This window comes from Adiantum capillus-veneris, chromosome 17, assembly GCF_014529385.1.
Source record: "Adiantum capillus-veneris isolate H3 chromosome 17, ASM1452938v2, whole genome shotgun sequence".
Taxonomy (NCBI): domain Eukaryota; kingdom Viridiplantae; phylum Streptophyta; class Polypodiopsida; order Polypodiales; family Pteridaceae; genus Adiantum; species Adiantum capillus-veneris.
The window spans coordinates 62,019,146-62,038,986 of NC_140947.1; the positions used below are offsets into that span (position 1 = coordinate 62,019,146).

Here is a 19,841-nt window from a genome sequence, read left to right on the forward strand (position 1 = left end):
CTTCACAAATGAATAGATTGCCATGTCAATATATCAACTGCCACAAATGCACAACTCATAGACACTAGGTCGCGCTCAAGCATGTGCTTAAAGGAAAATTATTCCCTTCTCTCAAATCGAGTTTACCAACATGCTCATCCGCTCAAGGTGGGTATACTGCCAATTCCAAAAAAGTTTAAACAAGTCAAACACATTCTAACAGATGCCCAAAAAAGGTTCAAGTAAGTCCAAACAAGATCATACAAGCTTAAATAATACCTAAACCGTATTCTCAAACAAGTTTTCAAAATAGGTGTTCAATCAATGATCAACAAATAGTTCTCCTCATATCCATATGAGGTATCACCATCTCCCCAGCTTCCAAATGCTTGTAAATCCATCTTCCTTGGTCAAAACAACCTTGCTCCCTATTACCTGTAAACAGACAACAAAAGAATCGAGAAACGTCAATTATACACATGTTGAAATATTTTGCAAAAACCCCAAATTTGAGTAATTACATTAAAGTCACTTCATTCTCTTTGAGGTTTTTTCCTGGAGCATTTTCTTTTGTCCCCTCTAAAGTGCTTTTGCCAATTTGTTATTTTTTCTACTTTTTTTTCCTATCGTTGGATTTTATGTACATATGCCCAAGTTAGGAGGTTGGAAAGTTCTTGATTTGCTATGCTCATTTGATTTAAATTTGGATATGCATATGTTTTGTTTCTCACTTGTGTCGTTGTGTTGGGTACTCTTTTTTAAAGATGTCAAAAATCTAGACAATAGAGCTTGCTTTTTGGCTTTTTAAAAGAAGCCTTAGTGTTGTGTTGGGTTAGGCATATTTTCATTGTTTTCAGTACCATGATGGAGACTTACCTTAAATGTTATTTCTATTTTAAAATATTTGATGAATTTTTTTATTTCACATCCTTACACGGCTTGACTTCACTTGCATTTTATTCTTTTAGAATGCCAAAGTGAAGTTTCACCTTGCATAATTATATTATATTCTATACATATACATACATACACAAATACATACATTTATTTATTTTACACATATATACACACACACACACATATAAATATACACACACATTAAATGAGCAAATCATGGTAAAGGGAAGAAAAAAATAGTGAAATATGTGAGAATTTAGTTCAAAAATTTTGCAAATTCAAAAATTCGACTATTACTTCCAGTTTGCTTCTTTGCAAGGAGGAAACTCGGTCCCTTAATAAAAGAGATATTCTTGAACAATTATTTACCTTATATAATTCTAGTTAAACTCAACCTAATGATTTTATCATTTTTTTGTTATTTTAAAAAACCACAGTGACCCTTTCACTCGTTTCAATGTAGGTATTGTGCTTTGTACCTTATTCTCTTCCATATTGGCTTCTGTTAATTGACTTCTTTACTTGGTAAGCCATTAAAGGCTCAATTTGAAGGCACAAGCCACCACGTGACGGGCGCTTGCTTTAAATTTTTTCTTAAAAGGCTAAGTAAATAAAAATAAAAGTAGTCTGCTCTGGGCATTACGTGCAGCTGCTGAAGTCCATCACCAGCGAGAGGTAAAAGCAGTTTGAAATTTCTCCAAAAGCAGTTCGCAAGTTGGTCTGCAGGTTTGTGTCTGGCCACTCTTTGCAAGAGAGAGAGAGAGAGAGAGGTTTGAAGTTCAGAAACGCCACTCTAAACTCACAACTCGCAAGCATGGTGCCCTAGCTTGAGAGGCCTCCTGCGGAAGCATGGTACATGGATGACTCAGATGATGATCAAACGACTTCCGCATCATCTTGTCCCCAAGCAATATGTCTCCCTTGAGAAGCTTGCAGAACTTGGAGTATAGCACTGGGCGTTGGATGGTGATATCTACGAGCAGGATTCAAAGCTGGCCAAAATCAGACAAGAGAGGGGATATACCTACCATGACATTTGCGATGTTGCTCTAGACAAACTCACGAACTACGAAACAAAACTGAAAAGTTTTTTTGAAGAACAAATTCATACAGATTAGGAAATATGATTCGTCATTGAAGGTGTAAGGAATGGTAGTGCAGTGATCATTCTCGTTAATCATGGACGGGCAGAGAGCTCTGATTACGGGAATGGTCTGTGCACGTCCATTCCCAGCCGTCAATGGTCATGGGAGAGGGGGTCCATCACACAGCCTGCAAATGGGTGACAGTCATGAAGGGACAGGCAGATCCAGTTTTTCGTGAGCTGATATGGTAGGCCCTGCTTTAATCCATGCTCCTGCATTCCGCTTGTTGAGGTGTCAACAGCAGGTGCGATTCCGCGTGCTCATTTGGGATGCAAATATTGGTCTGCATGCCTCCATATTCCATGTGTTGATTTGGCTGACATCCATTGCTCGCTGACTAGATTCTGCAGGAGAAAGTACAGGGGATGGACGGTTGCGATCGGCTGCCCCCCTCCCCACGACCTTGACGGAAGTGGATTTTTTGATGTAACAGATCTTGATGTTCGGTGGCTTCGTATATGGACCAAAAAATTCGTATATGATTGTACTGCCAGCTGGTATTTATCAAAGGTTTATACTCGATAAGATTATTTTTTGGTGAGCCACTATGGACACCCTATAATCGATCCCAAGATGAGAATCCACCAAGAATGGAATACATCAAGGCGGCATTTTAACTTCCCTTGCCCATCCTTGATAAGAAGCATATAATAGGAGATTTAGTGCTTTTTTAGCTGTGTGAATTTGCAAAGTTACAACCGGTAAGAGTAAGAGTGTGCGTTGGTAATATAATGAGGACGTCTACTCAAAAGGAATATAAACAAGAAATTTAGGACCTCCCAATAATATGAGAGAGAGAGAGAGAGAGAGAGAGAGAAGCGATGGCAGTGCCACAAACCATGTCTTGGGACTTGCACAAGACGAAGTGCCGAGGTCTCCTTGCCCCTTTCTCTCAGCTTTCCATTTCTACCCCTTGTCCATCGCTCGTTTCTCTCAGCTGTCAATCCATCACCTTCTTCTACACTCAGGTCTCAACTCTGAGATTGCAAAGCTCAACGAGGGCACTAAATCCACCTTCAGAAGATGCATTTCTTAAGGAGATTATTTTGGTATTACTAACATAATCTACCCCCAAGCGGTGCATTTCTTAGTGAGATTGCTATTGAAACCTCTTGGAAATAACATACGTCAAATGGATTGATAAATTTGGCGTCGTAATGCCTTGAACCACAAGTTGATCTCCTGTGGATTATAATGTGGGGCATTTACAAGTTCTAGTTGGTGATAGCTAGCCTCAATGCCCAATAGACACTTGAATGCAAGGTAGTATGGGCTTCGTAATTGCTAATTTTTTGCTCCATTTTGAAGGTGAATGGTGTGATATCGAGCAGAATGCCACCCGTACTAATGCCCATGAGCGTCACATACTAGTAGTTCATCAGAACCGCATTTGGGTTAGTGAAGAGTGGAGTGAATATAATATGGTGCCTTCCGCTATGGGGACTTCGAACTCAAGACGCCTATTATCATGCGACCTTGCATAGGGGAGGCGGTAGGTGAACAGATTGTCCGGCAGATGCAAGCTTGCTTGAATCAGACCTTGGAAGGAGAAAAAGCCACATTGCGGCTCAAGGCGAGCACTCCGGATGGTCTATTGCAAGAAAAAAAAAATGATATGTGAGTCAAAGAGGGCAATCCTGCATGGTCGACAAGGAGAGGGTGCACTGCAAATAGGAAGCTAGCTGTAACGTCAAGCAGGAGAAGGAGTTTTTTTTTCGTGAGGGTTGTTAAATTTTGAAAATGGAACAGGAAAGACGCCGCTGGGGGTCGAGCTTGGTAAGATAAAGAGTTGACGGCCGAGTAGAGGGAGATAATGAAATTTTAGCAAGGAAAAATATATTGAGTAGCACGCTTTCAAAGAAGATGACGGTGCTGATGGTTTTGGATAGAGAAACATTAATGAGCCGCAATAAAAAGATAATGGATGGCGAAGTAGCTAAAAAAGAGAGTTTGATGTGCAGTTAGAAAGAGGGATAAATATGCAACGTGGGTAGTCAGCAAGGAGGCAAGAAGACATTACAACAGAGAGAGAGAGAGAGAGAGAGAGAGAGAGAGAGAGAGAGAAGTTAATTTTGACCAGAGGATATAGAACATAAAGTTAGATTTGCTTCTCTTTAAGCTTAATCAATATCCTACATCTTATGTATTTGTCTTAATGCGTGTTTTGTGTATGATAGAGAGGACATATATTCACAATATTTGACATTTCGATTGCCACAAGCGCGACTCCAGTTCCACGACATTGCAAGGTCCGTTATCTGCATCCAATTTTTCATGCCTATGCGTTTGCTTGGCGCGACACATAAGCACTATGGGGCAGGGCACAGCTTTCGTTTCTTATAATTTTTAGAGAGACCACAGTGCCAACTCTCCACCATATTTTGTATGACGTGCACTGTATACTTTGCAGTTTCAATCTATAACGTTTCATTGCAAGACAATATGCTTAATTATTTACATTGCTTTTTTTGTAGCTTGACTCAAATATCGGCCTGCAAATTGGACAATCGAAAAGCACAAGTACGTCATTGCAGGTCATTAAAATGTAGACATGTAGTAGTGTTAGTGTGTATACGCGCTTCACCAGGGGCACTTTTCTCCCACTGGGTTTTTCCCCCTGGACATCCGGTGTGAAAGGACACCTTATCTCTTAGGGTTTCATACAAGCTTTGTTGCTCTGAGTTTGTACACACTATTATTCCAATACAGAGAGACAGACTACAGAGATCTCGTACACAAGCTCTGTGTCTTCTCCTTCTCCATCTTCTTCCTACTCTGAGTTGCTGTCTTCCTTCTGTTTCCTGTTTCATCATCTTCAACAATTGGTATCAGAGCTTGGTGATTTCCAGAGCCTCTACTTGCGTTTTCGCGTCCTCGCGCGCAATCGCAGTTTTCAGGCAGTTTTCGGAAAATTTGCTCGTGGGAGCATCCTCGACGTTCCGAGAGTATTCTGAGAAGGTGACCTGGGGTTTTACCCCCCTTTCAAAGCCGTTCGAGCCCTCAGAATTTTGTTCTGAACAGCGTAGCAGAAGTTACTTTTCGGAGGCGTTTAGATCAAGAGGGTGTGCTTTTTGACAGATTTTCTTCAGGTAAACAGTTCTTTTGGGAAGCAGCTTGTCTTAGCTTTGTGCTGAGATTTTGTGTAGAGTTTTGCTTGGATTGGAGAGGAGATTTGTGAATCTCTTGGAGGTTCTTTTGCTCTCTTGTGTGCATCTACAGTATGGCTCAATCTACGGAGAAAGAGATTTTTGGTGCGTTTACATCCGAAGACAAATTGGATGGTACCAACTATTCTCTTTGGTCTTTTATGGCCAAAAATGTTTTGGTTGGTAAAGGATTGTGGGATTATGTATCTGGAGATGAAGTTCGTCCAGGTAGCATTGCACCTGCCACGCCTGGTCGTGGTGCAGCTATTGGTGCAGGACCCTCACAAGTCACTCCAGAGCAAAAGAGATGGGATACTAAAGATGCACAGGCTATGGCAGTGATTGCCTTAACCATAAAGAGGACAATCACACCACATATCAGATCTTGTAGAACTTCTGAGGATGCTTGGAACACTCTGCAAGCTATGTTTGGAGGAAGAAACGCTGCCAGAATAGAGTTTTTGAAGAAAAAACTTGACAAAATACAGATGGACGAAGGTGACGATATTGTCGAGCATCTTACAAAAATCAGGGATCTTAAAGAGCAATTGCTTAGCATTGATGAAGTGATTCCAGAGAAGGACTTGGTTTCCAAAACACTCAATTCACTACCACCATCTTATTTGACTTTTCAGACTTCTTTGACCTATCTTTGCGAGCTAATCCTGACCCTCTTCATTTTGAAGAGTTAGTGGCTTTGCTATTGCAGGAGGATCAGTCACGTAAGAACAAGTCTTTACAGGTGGACGGTATGGATCATGCTCTTGTTGTACAGAACAAAAACAAGGGTAAAGAGAGTTCTCATCACTCCAAGTCTGGTGCAGGACAGTCTTCAGAGAAGTCTAAAGGTGATTCCGACAAGTCCAAGAAGAAAGGTAAATGTCACTACTGCAAGAAACCTGGTCACTACATTAGTGAGTGTAAAAAGCGAATTGCTAAAGAAAAGAAGAAAGAGTCAAGTTTGGTTGTTTCAGCTTCTGGTGATTCTTCTACAGCTAAAGAAGAGTCTGCAAACTTTGTGCAGGATTCTTATGCTTTTGTAGTATGTTCAGATTTTTCTGCTTACAGTGTTGACAAAACACAAATGATTTGGTACTTTGATAGTGGTGCATCCAGGCATATTACTTCAAGGAAGGATTTGTTTTGTTCATTGGATGCAGCTCCAGCAGGAAAGAAGGTGACATGTGCAAATAATGCTTCTTATCCAATCAAAGGCGTTGGTAAGATTTTGATTACCATTTCAGATGGTTCAGATTTATGCTTGCCATATGTCTTATATGTTCCACGGATCAAGAAGAATTTGTTGTCTGTATCCTCTCTTGCAAAAAATGGTCTTCGGGTCATTTTTGAGGATGACAGATGTGTTGTACGAGATCGAGAGAATGGTTATTCTCTTATCACTACAGGTACGCCAGACAATGGACTATTTGTGCTAGATCGTTATGAAAAGCATATTCAGGTATGTATTGCAGAAACAAAGACTCGGGCCATGCAGGATGCTGAGTTGTGGCATGCTAGATTTGGGCATGTTGGTTATGGCAGTTTGATGACTTTACAACGTCATAATATGGTGCATGATTTGTCTTTATTGGAGATGCCACCAAGACATGTATGTGAAGGTTGCGTTCTTGGAAAGATGCACAGATTTGCATTTTCGCAGGATGGTTCAGTTAGAGCGACACGAAAGTTGCAGCTTGTACATAGTGATGTATGTGGTCCTATGAGGACGCCATCTATAGGAAACAGCCTTTATTTTGTGACCTTCATTGATGACTTTTTCAGGTTTTCTTGGTTGTATCCACTCAAAGCAAAGTCAGATGTGTTTGCAGTTTTTCAACATTATGTCGCCATGGTTGAAAATGAAACAGGTTGCAAAGTACAGACTCTTCGTACCGATCGAGGAGGTGAATACATGTCAGGTGCATTTAAGGATTTTTTGGGAAAGAAAGGCATTAAACACCAATGCACTATGCCATACACACCACAACAAAATGGTGTTGCAAAAAGGAAGAACAGGTCTTTAATGGAGACGGCTAGATGTATGCTCAAGGCTAAGAGTTTGCCTCATAAGCTATGGATGGAGGCAGTTGCTTGTGCAGCACATGTTTTGAACAGGTGTCCTACTCGTGCCTTGAAGACCATTACTGCATATGAAGCTTGGTATGACAAAAAACATTTTGGACAAGTTTGGTATGCAAAATTGTAAGCCAATCTCTACACCCATAGAAACTGGATCAAAGTTGAGCATGCACGATGCTAGAGAACCTTTTGATGTACATACTTATGCAGCAGCCGTTGGTTGCTTGATATATTTGGCAGGCAACACTCGTCCAGACATTCAATTTGGGGTTTCACAAGCAAGCAGATTTATGCACAGCCCAGGTATGCATCATTGGCAGGCTGTGAAGCGCATACTTCGTTACCTTTCAGGTACCCCTAATCTTGCCATGTTCTTTCCAAGGGGGGATATGTATGGAAAGCACAATTCTATGCAGCTTCTTGGTTACAGCGATTCAGATTGGGCTGGTGATTTTGACACACGACATTCCACAAGTGGCAATTGTTTTTTTTTGGGAAATGCATGTATATCTTGGCTAAGCAAGAAGCAACCCACAGTGGCTACATCAACTTGTGAAGCTGAGTACAGGGCAGCTTTCACGGCAACAGTTGATTGTGTATGGATACGCAGGTTATTGGCAGATCTTTGTGAGTGTCAACAGGCACCCACTACCATTTTCACTGACAGTCAGAGTGCTATGGCAGTTGCAAGGAATCCAGTATTTCATGCAAGAACAAAGCACATAGAGGTTCACTACCACTATGTCAGGGAAAGGCTACATGCAGGGGAGATCACACTAACTTACTGTCCTACACAGGATAACATTGCAGATCTATTTACGAAGGCGTTATCACGAGAAAAGTTTGAAGCTTTCCGAAAAGCTTTGGGCTTACTGTCATACACATGATGATCTACTACCTTGTACGGATTCACACTATCACTACAGGGGGGATTTGTAGACATGTAGTAGTGTTAGTGTGTATACGCGCTTCACCAGGGGCACTTTTCTCCCACTGGGTTTTTTCCCCTGGACATCCGGTGTGAAAGGACACCTTATCTCTTAGGGTTTCATATAAGCTTTGTTGCTCTGAGTTTGTACACACTATTATTCCAATACAGAGAGACAGACTACAGAGATCTCGTACACAAGCTCTGTGTCTTCTCCTTCTCCATCTTCTTCCTACTCTGAGTTGCTGTCTTCCTTCTATTTCCTGTTTCATCATCTTCAACATAAAACACTTCATTTTTTTGTTGCAATTCATTGATGCTTTATCCATTTTCTTGTTTTATAATTTTGTACATTACTTCCTTTGGTTCGGTTTACTTGGATGTCGTTTTTCAGAACTACACACTCGATGTCGATCAACATCTACACATGTTAGCTACACATGCAACTCTTTGTATATAGTTAATAGCCAACGCACATGGTGTATTACAATAGTGAATGCACATGTAGTGAATGCATGTGGTGTAATATAGTAGTGAATGCACCTTGGGCATCTTTACTTTACCTCTAAATGATTGACGCCATACTATATGTCCTCGTTTCCCCCATACTAGGTCTCAGCATGAAGTTCTCAAGGCCTAGAAGATTGAAATCCAAGCATCAAGAAGCCAGGGAACGAACTGCAACCATAGTGAAACTAGCTCACCGTCCATATGCTAGATCATTGTTAGAAATTACTGCATTGTATAGAGATTGGTACGACACTCTTGCTCACATTCTAGAAATATCTCCCTCTTGTGTGGAGACAGACCTCACATATAATGATAAACGAGGTCGTCAGACGAATGAAATAGACACTCTTGCTGTCCTCACTTTGGTATTACTGTTGGGTGCTTTGGAACATGCATAAGTCAAAAATACTCATGGACGACTTGTACTTCTTGTAAAACCTCTATTTCCATCCAAGATATATTGGCATCCATGCAACTGACTATATACAACGAATTCTCTCTGCACGATATCTACATACACAATTGCTTAGCATTATAGACATATCAATCAATGTGACAAAAACTACACATGCAATAGCATGAGGATTATTAGATTGGAGGTTGTTGCTAGATAACCCACTAATATTTTGGTCAAGTAATTCTAGTCTACACTCTACAACTCATGAACTTATATAGCAACGCCCACCAAGACTAGTTGTGTAAACCTAACTTGGAACTAGAATGTGTCTTATTATGAGCATACCTCATTGCTCGATTATCACTCCTTCCTCAGATATGAAAAATCGCTAGACCTTGTGCAAATTCTTGCTTTATGATGGTTATGTAGCTATTAAGCTCCTTATGACTTGTTGCTTGCTATCACAAACACTCATTTCAATAAGAATGTGCTCTTGTGATACAATTTGCTATTGATTGCTCTAGCAACATGCTTCCTTCGTAGTCAAACTCCTATTTTGTGAAGTCTTCTTGAATGCCTTTTACCTGCATCTTCCAGTCATGGGCTTTTCTTATGAAGCATATGCTGCAGCCCCTCTAAGTAGTGGGGCGGGGCTCTTAACACCAAGTGGTCTTTGATCCCGAGGGAGGTAGGCTTAATACTTCAAGTAAAGACTTGAAAATCATTGAGTGAGCAGGTCGAATAACCCAAGATCCCGAGGGCATTCTCACGCTCTGCAGCCATTGCTCTAATATAAAGCCGATGTTTGTGTGTCACTGTGCGTGCGTGCGTGCGTGTGTGTGTGTGTGTGTGTGTGTGTGTGTGTGAGAGAGAGAGAGAGAGAGAGAGAGAATGACAGTAAGTATAGGAGAGACCATGCTGTGTGCAATGGATGGTGAGATAGCCAAGGTTGAAGCTGCTTTGGGAGAGGCCGAAAACGCTCTTTTGGGGGTCAGAAAGTTTTGCAGGGCATCTCAATTGATCGAGACCACCGAGCAATTCTACAGAGACAAGGTGGCCTGGTTAAGAGGGAGGATAATGAAGCTCATAGAGGAGCGCACGCACATTGTCGTCGCTGCAATCCAAGCATCGACACGTTAGCTTGCCATTCTATTTGCTCATATGTATTGCTTCTTGATCTGGTACTTTTAAGGAAAAGGGTGCTCTCAGTTTAGCATTAATGCCTCTCTCGCTCTCTAGCTCTCTCTCTAGCATGCTCTGCTCAGAAAGGGTGGATTTTGTTGCTTTTCCCTCTTTGGAGTTCATGGTAACCAGACATGTTCTCATAACCATACACCCAGCGCAAGCTAAAATTGTGTCTAGCTCTCATCAAACATTTTATCTATAAGCCAAATCAATCAATCAATCAATAAAAGACATAAAAGTAAAAATACACAACTGTTATGAGTGAGGGGAATGGTTGGCACCAAATATGCTGTCATCTACAATCTCTTTTGGCTTTTTGAATTATTTTTTCATGTTTGTGCTTAATCATTTACTTAATATCACGAAAGCATTAATTGCACGATTTTATTGCGTTTTGAAAGGAACCAAGTGGCTACTAGTGACAAATCATGTCATGCAATCAAATTATTTCATGTTGCATGTTCATTCCTCTATGCACCTTGCTGTACATTTTCCTTGCAGATGGCTTTCCGACTCTTGTATGTCCACCTGATGATAGCATCCCATTCTCAAGGGACCCTCAGTGCGTAGTACTACAGCTCTCTTCATCTTCCAAAAACTAAAAGAAGAGGGGGAATACATCATGTCTTTGCATTCCCGCCTGAAGAGACAGTGAGTTCAAACCAGCTAAAATCCTGACTAATCATATCAATACTGCACATATGTATGAGTGTTATATGATTTTTCTTTGCTAGATTCTACTCCTACCAAAACTTCTTGCAGAGTCGTCTATTTGCATTATTTACAGAGCTTCTTTTCGCCACAATTTGTTCTAGACATACACTTACCACAAAAAAGTTAAGCCACGACAGATATGCATTTGCTTCATCAACCACATGAATATGCTTCCAAATTCCAATCATCCAAAATCATGGCGTCAACAAGTAGCCAGAGACATAATCTATGCATCTCAACTATCTTGTCAATAAACTTACCCACAGGGAACTCCACTGTCTTAAGTAGAAGCTGCCTCCTCCATCCTAACTCCTGCACAGATATGGGACAATGCAAGATACGCTCCAGCATCATCCATATCCATTTGCACAAAATTCTCAAAAGCTTGAAACCCAAGCTCTACATTTCCCCACCTTTTACAACCACCTAGTACACTGTCCCACACAACGAGATTAGGGCTCCGCATTTTCTGAACTATTTCAACAGCCTCCATGAGGTAACCAGCATGACAATGAAGATCAACGATGCAGTTCTGGTGCTCGATTGTTGGAGCTATTCCATGATCCTTGATCATGCTGTTGTAAATAGATCTGCCCTTCTCATAAAGAGCTGCATGACTGCATGCTTTAAGAATACTCGTAAATGTGATTTCATTTGGTTTGATACCATCGTCTACCATCCGGTCCAGGCTTGCAAACACCATAGTATCATGTCCTAATAGCGAATACCCTGCAATTAAAGCATTCCATGACACCACATCTCGGTCTTTTATTCTGTGGAGTACCTCTTGTGCATCGGCAAGCAAGCCACACTTGGCATACATATCAACTAAAGTATTCCCAATAACAATGCTCCCATCTTGAAATCCTCTCCCACAGGTCTCTGAATGAATTGTGCGACCCTTGTGGATGGCTCCTACATGACAACAAGCTTTTAAGATGGAAAGAAGAGTTGCAGAATCAGAGGCAATACCCTGTAGTTGCATCCGCTCAAAGCAATTCAGTGCTTCTTGGCCGAAATCATGTTCAGCATAGCCTGCAATTAATGCGTTCCAGACAACTGTGTCCCGGATATGAAGTTTATCAAACACCTCCTGTGCAATAGTAGGTGCCTCGCACATGAGATACATATTAACCAAGGCACTCCCAATAAAAGGGTCCACTTCCAACAAGCCCTTTCTTAAAATCTCCCCATGAATCTCTTGTCCTTTCTCCAAATCTCTTGCACTGCCACATGCTTTAACCACAGCAACCAGAGTGACTGCATCCATAAAGACTCCTTCAAGGTCCATCCGCTCGTAACACCTGAGACCTTCATCGCTATAGCCATGCTCAATGTACCCTGCAATGACAGTGTTCCATGAAACGATGTCACGTGCTTGCATTTTGTTAAAAATGTAGTGAGCTTCTTCAAACCAGCCACACTTGGAGTAGATATCAATTAAACTGTTGCCTAAACGAAGGTCACTGTCCACCAGTCCCTTCATAACAATCTCAGCGTGTATCTCTTGTCCCTCATCTATCAGCCCCGAGCTGCCACAGGCTTTCAAACTACAAACAAATGTGATGGGATCTGGTGCAATCCCCTCCGTCTGCATCTGTTTGAAGCACATAAATGCTTCCATGCCAAGCTCATAATCAGCATACCCTGTAATGAGTGCATTGCAGGACACCACATCCCGACATGGAGAGTTGTCAAACACTTCCTGCGCTTCTGCAAGCAAACCACACTTTGCATACATATCTATCAAGGCATTGCCCAAAGCAATGCCTTTCTCCAACAACCCTTGTCTCGCAGCTTCTGCGTGAACTTCCCTGCCCATAAGATTGTCTTTTGCCTGACCAACAGCCTTTAGACTGCATACATACGTTACAGCATTTGGAGTAATGCCATCAACTTCCATCAGCTTCAGACACTCTAGTGCATCCTTAGTGTCACCATGTTCCGTGTAACCTGATATCAAAGCATTGCATGAGACTACATCTTTAACTCGAAGCCTTTTGTAAACTTCCAACGCCTCTAAAAGAAAACCACATCTAGCATACATGTCAACCAAAATGTTACCTACATACACACTTTCTTCTACCAAACCATTTTCTACTACCTCTTCATGGATTATGCGGCCCTTTTCTGCAGCCTGCAGGCCACCACAAGCTTTCAAACTGCAGACAAATGTAACTGCATTTGGATAGAGACCCTCACGTTGCAATTGCTCAAAACATATGAGAGCATCCTCATATAGTGCATGTTCAGTATACCCTGAAATCAGAGCATTCCAAATAACCACATCCCTTCTGGGAAGCTTGTCAACTACATGTCGCGCTTCATGTAGTGAGCCACATTTTGCATACATATCCACTAAAGTGGCTCCTATAAATACGTTGTCCTCCAGCAGACCGAATTTGGTAACAGTATCATGTACCATTACACCTTTTTTCAAGTCCTTCGACTTTGAACATGCCTTCAATACAGCCACAAGACTCCTGTCTGTGAGGTTCATTTTCGAAGGTTAGCCATATCAGAACCCTTTTAGAGCTATGCTGTGAGAAGCCTCGGCAGAAGGAGACTATTGCGGTTCACCTTCGTTCTAGCTTGTATGTATTCTCAATCTACATAGATACACCAATGGATGTTGCTTTTCAGAGTGACTTTGTTGCTGATTATACAACAAAGTCACCTTGAAAAACAGCACCAGGTTGTGACCGAGAGTTAAAGAACCATGTGAGCAGCACCCCTGACTGTTGCATGTGTCAAAGGTTTGAAAAGCAACTGTGCAACCTCCTATCTGCAGCAAAGCAAGAAACTTAAAGATCATGATTTGCCATGATAAATCTAGACACAGATCAAATCATACCCATTGCCTGCACACGAGCTGCAAGAGTTTGCTGCTCACCATGCGAGTGAACAAGAAACAAGATGTGCCATTTCATGCTACCACAGCAAAATAATCTTACGTGATAAATAGTAAAATATAGCTCAAGCTAAGCCTTTTCACACCAGTAAATGTGTATATCATGATTCATAGCAACGGTTTGTCGAAATCTAAAATCTTCTTGCAATTTGCGTTTCTGTTCCAGCACCCAGAACGACAGTTTCTTGATCACAAATAAACCTTCTAAGAACCAGATGCCCATTCTGCAGAATTGGTAGCTTGTCTTAAAGGTGCTTTGTATAGACGTAGCTCAATCTTCACAAATTGTTGAGAAAACAGAGCCAGCAACCACAAGCCCATTTAATACACAAAACCAAGCAACCTTCAATAGCTGATGAGAAAGCATGCAGACTTCTTCTTTGATTTGGGATTGGATTGAGGGCTATAGACCATATCAAATGTCAAAACATAGCTGTTACCGTTACCTGATTGGAAGCTTAAAAATACAGGAGCCAGAAGCTAGAATAAATCTACTACAACCTTAAACAACATAGGAAATTTGAAAGTGTGTGATATCAGATTCACTTTGGTCTTGACCAAACGCGTATGTGTGTTGCACTTTGTCTTGCCGCATTGGTGGCTCTTTGTATTCAGCTCAGCGGTAATTGTTAATCCTCAGAAGTCTACATATTTCATTATGTGAGACCTTGATAACTATGTTGTGCAGGATATCTTTCTGATCAATAAGAGACCTCATATATGTGCGTGATGTGCACCGCAAGGTAATCATTACCATGAACCAACCAAATTTCCAAACTGTTTTGCATCCCACATGTAGTAACCTTCCCTATCAGTGAAAGCATACATCCAAGTCAGTTTTTTGTTGCCTAGACTCAACTGAAGTTTGGGCTCTACACAAATGCAACGTTTGCATTCTTATGGTCGCGTGGTGTCATATTGTAGCAAACATTTGAAGGCATCAAGAACAAATATCCACTCAGAGAACATGACCTTTGCAGAGCCGCTGATGTGAACAGTGGGGATGCAGTCCAGCTCACATTGATTGTGGAGATGGTGGCAAGCCATTTGATCGTTATGCCCTTACAGAAGCAGAAGGCCTCATGAGAACCCCAAGCTGCTGCTCATGTAAATCCTCAATGAGCGAGGATCTGCTCGAACTTCAAAATGTGTACAGATGTGGGCCGCATATCAAATTGCAGCACATATGCAAGATTCATTTCATTTCTGCAACCATCAAAAGCTCCTTGTTTCATTACCCTCTTACCTCTTGTAGTGAGCACATGGCATTGAGCTCTCCGGCCTGCTGCAAAAAATCTAACGTGCATACGCTTTTCTGCTGGCCGCTCGTCAAGAAGAGCTACGCCTCCCCCACTCCAGCCAGCCATGCCATATTTGGCTGGCCAATCAAATGCAAGAGCCCTCCATCCCCTTGCTGGCATCTGCAGGACGGCCTGCGTGCTGCACATCATCACCATCAACCATTCGTGCTGCACATCTTCATAATCAACCATTCGCTGCAGCTTCGCTAATTCTCCACAGGCTCGCACTGCAGCCGTTCGTGTAGCCAATTCGAATATTCTCCAACAAGCTCGCGCTCATCTGCTTTGCAAGCATCGAGGTACTCTTTCCGCCCTCCCCGAAAAACACACACAAACTACTGCCAGGGCCCAGGCTGCTCGATTACACACACAGACCCACTCACTATTGCTTCAGCACATTTGAGTTTTGCTGCAATGTGGTTGATAACTTGAGTATTGGTTTTTGCATCATGTATTGGTTTATGAGTATTGGTTTATGTAATTGCAGAAAACAATTTGTTTTGTCAGCTTCTCTAAATTGCTTTTTGGTTCTAGAGTTGTTCTCCCAATAGTTGAAATGCATGTTTTCCTGCTTGAGCATATGAATGCATGTCATTGATTGTTAGGGATATTTGTAGGCCAAAACCCAATGTGAGTCACTACAATGCGCGCATCCCCAAGTGACCTAGAGGTAGTCAACGAATGGTTAGGGTTAACGAGGAAGAGTTAGGCGGCCAAGAGCGTGTTCCTATGAGAGAGCCTAGTGGGTTGGTTGGTCACGAAACAATGTTTGAAACACGATTGAACGAAGACCTAGGGTTTACGCAGTTGCTTCAGGAGGATGGTTGGGGGGGGCTCATTGAGTGAGGGTCTCAATTGAGAACATAGGATTGAGCCAGCTAACCATCCCTCTCCATCCTAGTGTTGTTCCTGGTGTTTCCTTCATATGTCCAAGGCCCCCACCTGCAATATTTGCTCCATTGATTTCCCAAGGCTTCACGCCTCCTCGCATGAGGGCTTCTATGACCATGCCCGCAATGAATGTTAGGCCTTCTATTCACCCCAACTCTTGTTCCATTGCGTCCTCATGTGACCTCATCTAGTGAGTCCACCAAGGGAGTTAAACGCCCTCGTGTGGCAATACCAGTGTGGGACGAGACCGCAACATCCACCTTGCTTAAACACTACGAAGAGCAATTGTCTCATGTAAACAAAGGCAATTTGAGACCGAAAGATTGGGAGGAAGTTACATTGCAATTAAACAATGAGGTCCCTGGCACCTTTACATCATAGTAGGTCAGGAACCGCATAGGCACTCTTAGGAAAAAAAAACGTCAAAAACAACAACCATTGGGGGGTGAGGTCCACATGGGAATACTTCGAGGCGGTCTACACTTTGTGATCATCCACTCCACGATGCGTGGGGATTCCGGGAGCCTTTGATAGTGCTAGCTTACAAAGCACTTATGTAGGGAGTCGGGGCACTCAAGAGGGAGATGGATGCCAAGATGGAGAGGATGAGGGGGAGAAAGAGATTGGGAGGAGGCAAGGGGCGAGGGTGGAGACGAGGGTGAGACTATTGTAGAGGAGACTACGAGTGTGGGTGGCACAGGGGATGTGGGGGATGCAACACGGATCCCTCTGGTACAAGACCTTCCAGGAAAGAGCAAAAAGTGAAAGAGCCCAAACACACATCGCTAGTATCTATTGCCAAAGTGCTCAGGGAGGGGATGAAAGGGATGGCCCAAACAATGAAAGACTACGAGAAGGAGCATGTTGCCCAAGAGGAAAGATTGTTGATGGACGAGGAGGCTCGACAAATGGAGATGTACATAAAATTTCAACTGGACCTCGCGAAGATTGTCACCAAATCCAAGGTACTTTACTAATCAACTTAAAATTGTGTGGAGGGAGGGAGTAATTAAATGGAAACAAACTTTTGCTTGGTATTATTCTTTAATGCGTTATTTTGTTTTTTTTAAATGTAGGATGGATGATGTTGATGCAGCAAAACTGCTTCTTGTGTTGTTGCTAAATTGGCATCACATTTCCCCTAGTGAGGACGACCCAGGGCAGGATCGTAGGAGGCATAGAATGCACTCTATGTATTTTTGTTTGCTTGGCTGTGTAGTCTGTTGCATTGCATCCATGTTTGGTTTGAAAGAGGAGGGTTTGATTGGGATGGAGCCACTGATGTGGTGGTGCTTCCCTAGGCAGGTGAAATTTTGGAATGTCATCCACTCGGCTATTTGGACATCAGGGCGAGTAGACTGTCAAGTTATTTTTAGGATGTACTATAGGATGTCTTACGAGGCATTTCATGAGTTGAAAGAACTGATCCTTCCCCATCTCTCATGTCCTGATATGCATGGATGGTCTAGGGTGCCCATCCAAGCTGATCAAGCACTTGGTTGCGTGCTATGGAGACTTGCACATGGCCATTCCGCAAGAACATTATGTCAATTGTTTGGGATCGGAGATTCTACCATTAGGAAGTACACCACCCTTATCATTAGAGCACTCACAACTCATGAGATGCTTGTCCGGACCCACTTAGAGAGATTAGCAAAGAACATAGAAGATTTTCGGGACATTACAGAACTAACGAACATGTGTGGTGCAATTGATGGCACTCACATAAAGCTTGCACGCAAGCCTCAGGGCGACTTTTATCCTGCACAATGTTAGTCGTCATGGATTCCCTAGCATTCTTCTTCAAGGCATTGTTGACTCTAGGAAAATATTTTGGAATGTGGTTTGTAGTGCAGTAGGAGGCACACATGACTCCACATTCTTCGAGGGGTCTACAATATATGCTCAAATGAAGAGGAACGAGGTTTTGAATACGCCTCTTGTGGAAGTGAGCGACTTGAGAGGGCAGTCGTATATTGTGGAGGATTTAGCATATAAGCCAACGAGTTTTTTTCTCAAAGCTTATAAAGAATGTTTTTGATAGACATTGTGAAGGGTAGGGTTAAGGTTGAAAATGCCTTTGGTATATTGAAAAACCGATGGCGCATTCTCCATGACCTCAATGTAATCTTCCCTTTGCTCCCTTGGTCGTTAGTGCTTGTTGCATGCTGCACAAATTGAGAGTGCGAATCTTAATGTATGTGTTGATTGAACGAATCAAACTGACTTTCTTTTTGTGTGTTATGCAAGAATAGCTGGATTCGGCGGTACACTTTTTTTTTTTGCATTGTTGCATGTTTCTACATGTGTGTGTGTGTGTGTGTGTGTGTGTGTGTGTGTGTGTGTAATGTATCATTTGCTTGTTTCATATGCTTGCTTTGCGTGTTTTATCAATTTGTGTGTTTCTTTGTTTGTTTGTTTGTGTTGTTTGATTGACTTATGCTTGCATGCCATTTTTATTTGAAAAGAAGCACTCTATCCTTGAAAGGCTTGGGCAACCTTCGAGGAGAACGTGTGCATGGCCTGTGGAGGGGTTGGGTTCGAATCCCAGGTGACTTTGACGGAGTGGATCTCCCCCCGTAGCACGCATCTACGCAACTACAAAAAAAAAACAAGCTGATGTAAATAATTTTTAGGGAGACCTGGGACATATTAACTCCATTCAGCCATTATCCATGTGCTCAAAGCTCCCAATGGGCGGGCGGCCACCAATTGGGTGTCGACCGACTGTCATGTGCTCAAAACCGACGGTCGGTCAGAGTATATTCTTGGAATAAAGGAGTCGCCGCACAAGACGATCGTCCGACATCATGTTTGCCATCTGCACCGTGATACACTCCCACGCAATCGGTCACAAAGCACAGATAGCCTAAGCACATGGGCTGGCGCGGCCACCATGCGATGACTCCAAAATTCAGGAATATTCTCCAGCCGATCGATGGTTTTGAGCACATGGCGGCCGGTCGACACCCATTTCGTGGCCTGTCGTCGTCAGGCCGTCAGGAGGCGACCGATGTTTTGAGCACATGGAGAGAGTGGCCGGACGGAGGTAACAAACTTAAGGTTTCCCTAAAAGTTACCTATATAAGATTCTTCTTTTTTTGTAGTTGCGTAGATGTGGGCTATAGGGGGAGATCCATAGGATTTGAACCCAACTCCTCCATAGGCCATGCACACATTCTCCCCAAAGGTTGCCCAAGCCTTTCAAGGATAGAATGCTTTTTTTTTAAATGGAATGCAAATGTAAGTCAATCAAATAGCACGCACAAAGAAACAAACACACAACTTGATAAAACACGCAATAGCAAACATATGAAACAAGCAAATGCTACACTATAAACACACGTAAAAACATGCAGCAATGCAAAAATAAAGAAATATATTGTAGCCGATGACTCCAGTTGACCCAGGCTTGGCGTCTAGCGAACAATTAGCTACTAACAGCCCCAACTAACAGTGACGTCATCACTGTTCTTGGTGTGTATGGATCTTGATGTAATGCAAGCCTCTCCCATAAATAGAAGAGCCGGCTAGCTGAAGCGGCAGGTGTTGTTGTCTGTATTGTGTAGTATCTGAGTATATTACATTGGTGGAGACGACGGGCTTACACTTCCTTGTCATTGACCCTTCTTGATCCCATCCTCCTCTACAGTCCACTAGTCGCCGTGCATACACTCTCACCGCAGCAGCCCCCTTCTTCCCCACCATTTGAAGATGCACAGATGCATCACGAATTTGCCAGCACATCAATGGACCAA

The 19,841-nt window shown here is 42.5% G+C and overlaps 1 protein-coding gene and 1 pseudogene across 1 annotated transcript; one reads left to right on the plus strand and one right to left on the minus strand.

The window, feature by feature from the left end:
- The first annotated feature begins 1,690 nt into the window (after positions 1–1,690).
- LOC147437358 (acireductone dioxygenase 1-like) lies at positions 1,691–9,082 on the plus strand (annotated as a pseudogene).
- Positions 9,083–10,466: 1,384 nt separating this feature from the next.
- LOC147437359 (pentatricopeptide repeat-containing protein At3g09040, mitochondrial-like) lies at positions 10,467–15,277 on the minus strand. Its single transcript, XM_086486908.1, has 2 exons — positions 14,864–15,277; positions 10,467–13,765 (listed from the first exon to the last, which is right to left on the minus strand). Exon 2 carries the CDS (start codon positions 13,478–13,480, stop codon positions 11,261–11,263), a length of 2,220 nt encoding a protein of 739 aa, XP_086343034.1. The 5' UTR covers positions 13,481–13,765; positions 14,864–15,277; the 3' UTR covers positions 10,467–11,260.
- Between the last annotated feature and the right edge of the window lie 4,564 nt (positions 15,278–19,841).

What these genes read in the sequence shown, in the direction of transcription:
- LOC147437359 (XM_086486908.1), bottom strand. Translation starts at nt 13,480, where the DNA reads ATGAACCTCACAGACAGGAGTCTTGTGGCTGTATTGAAGGCATGTTCA.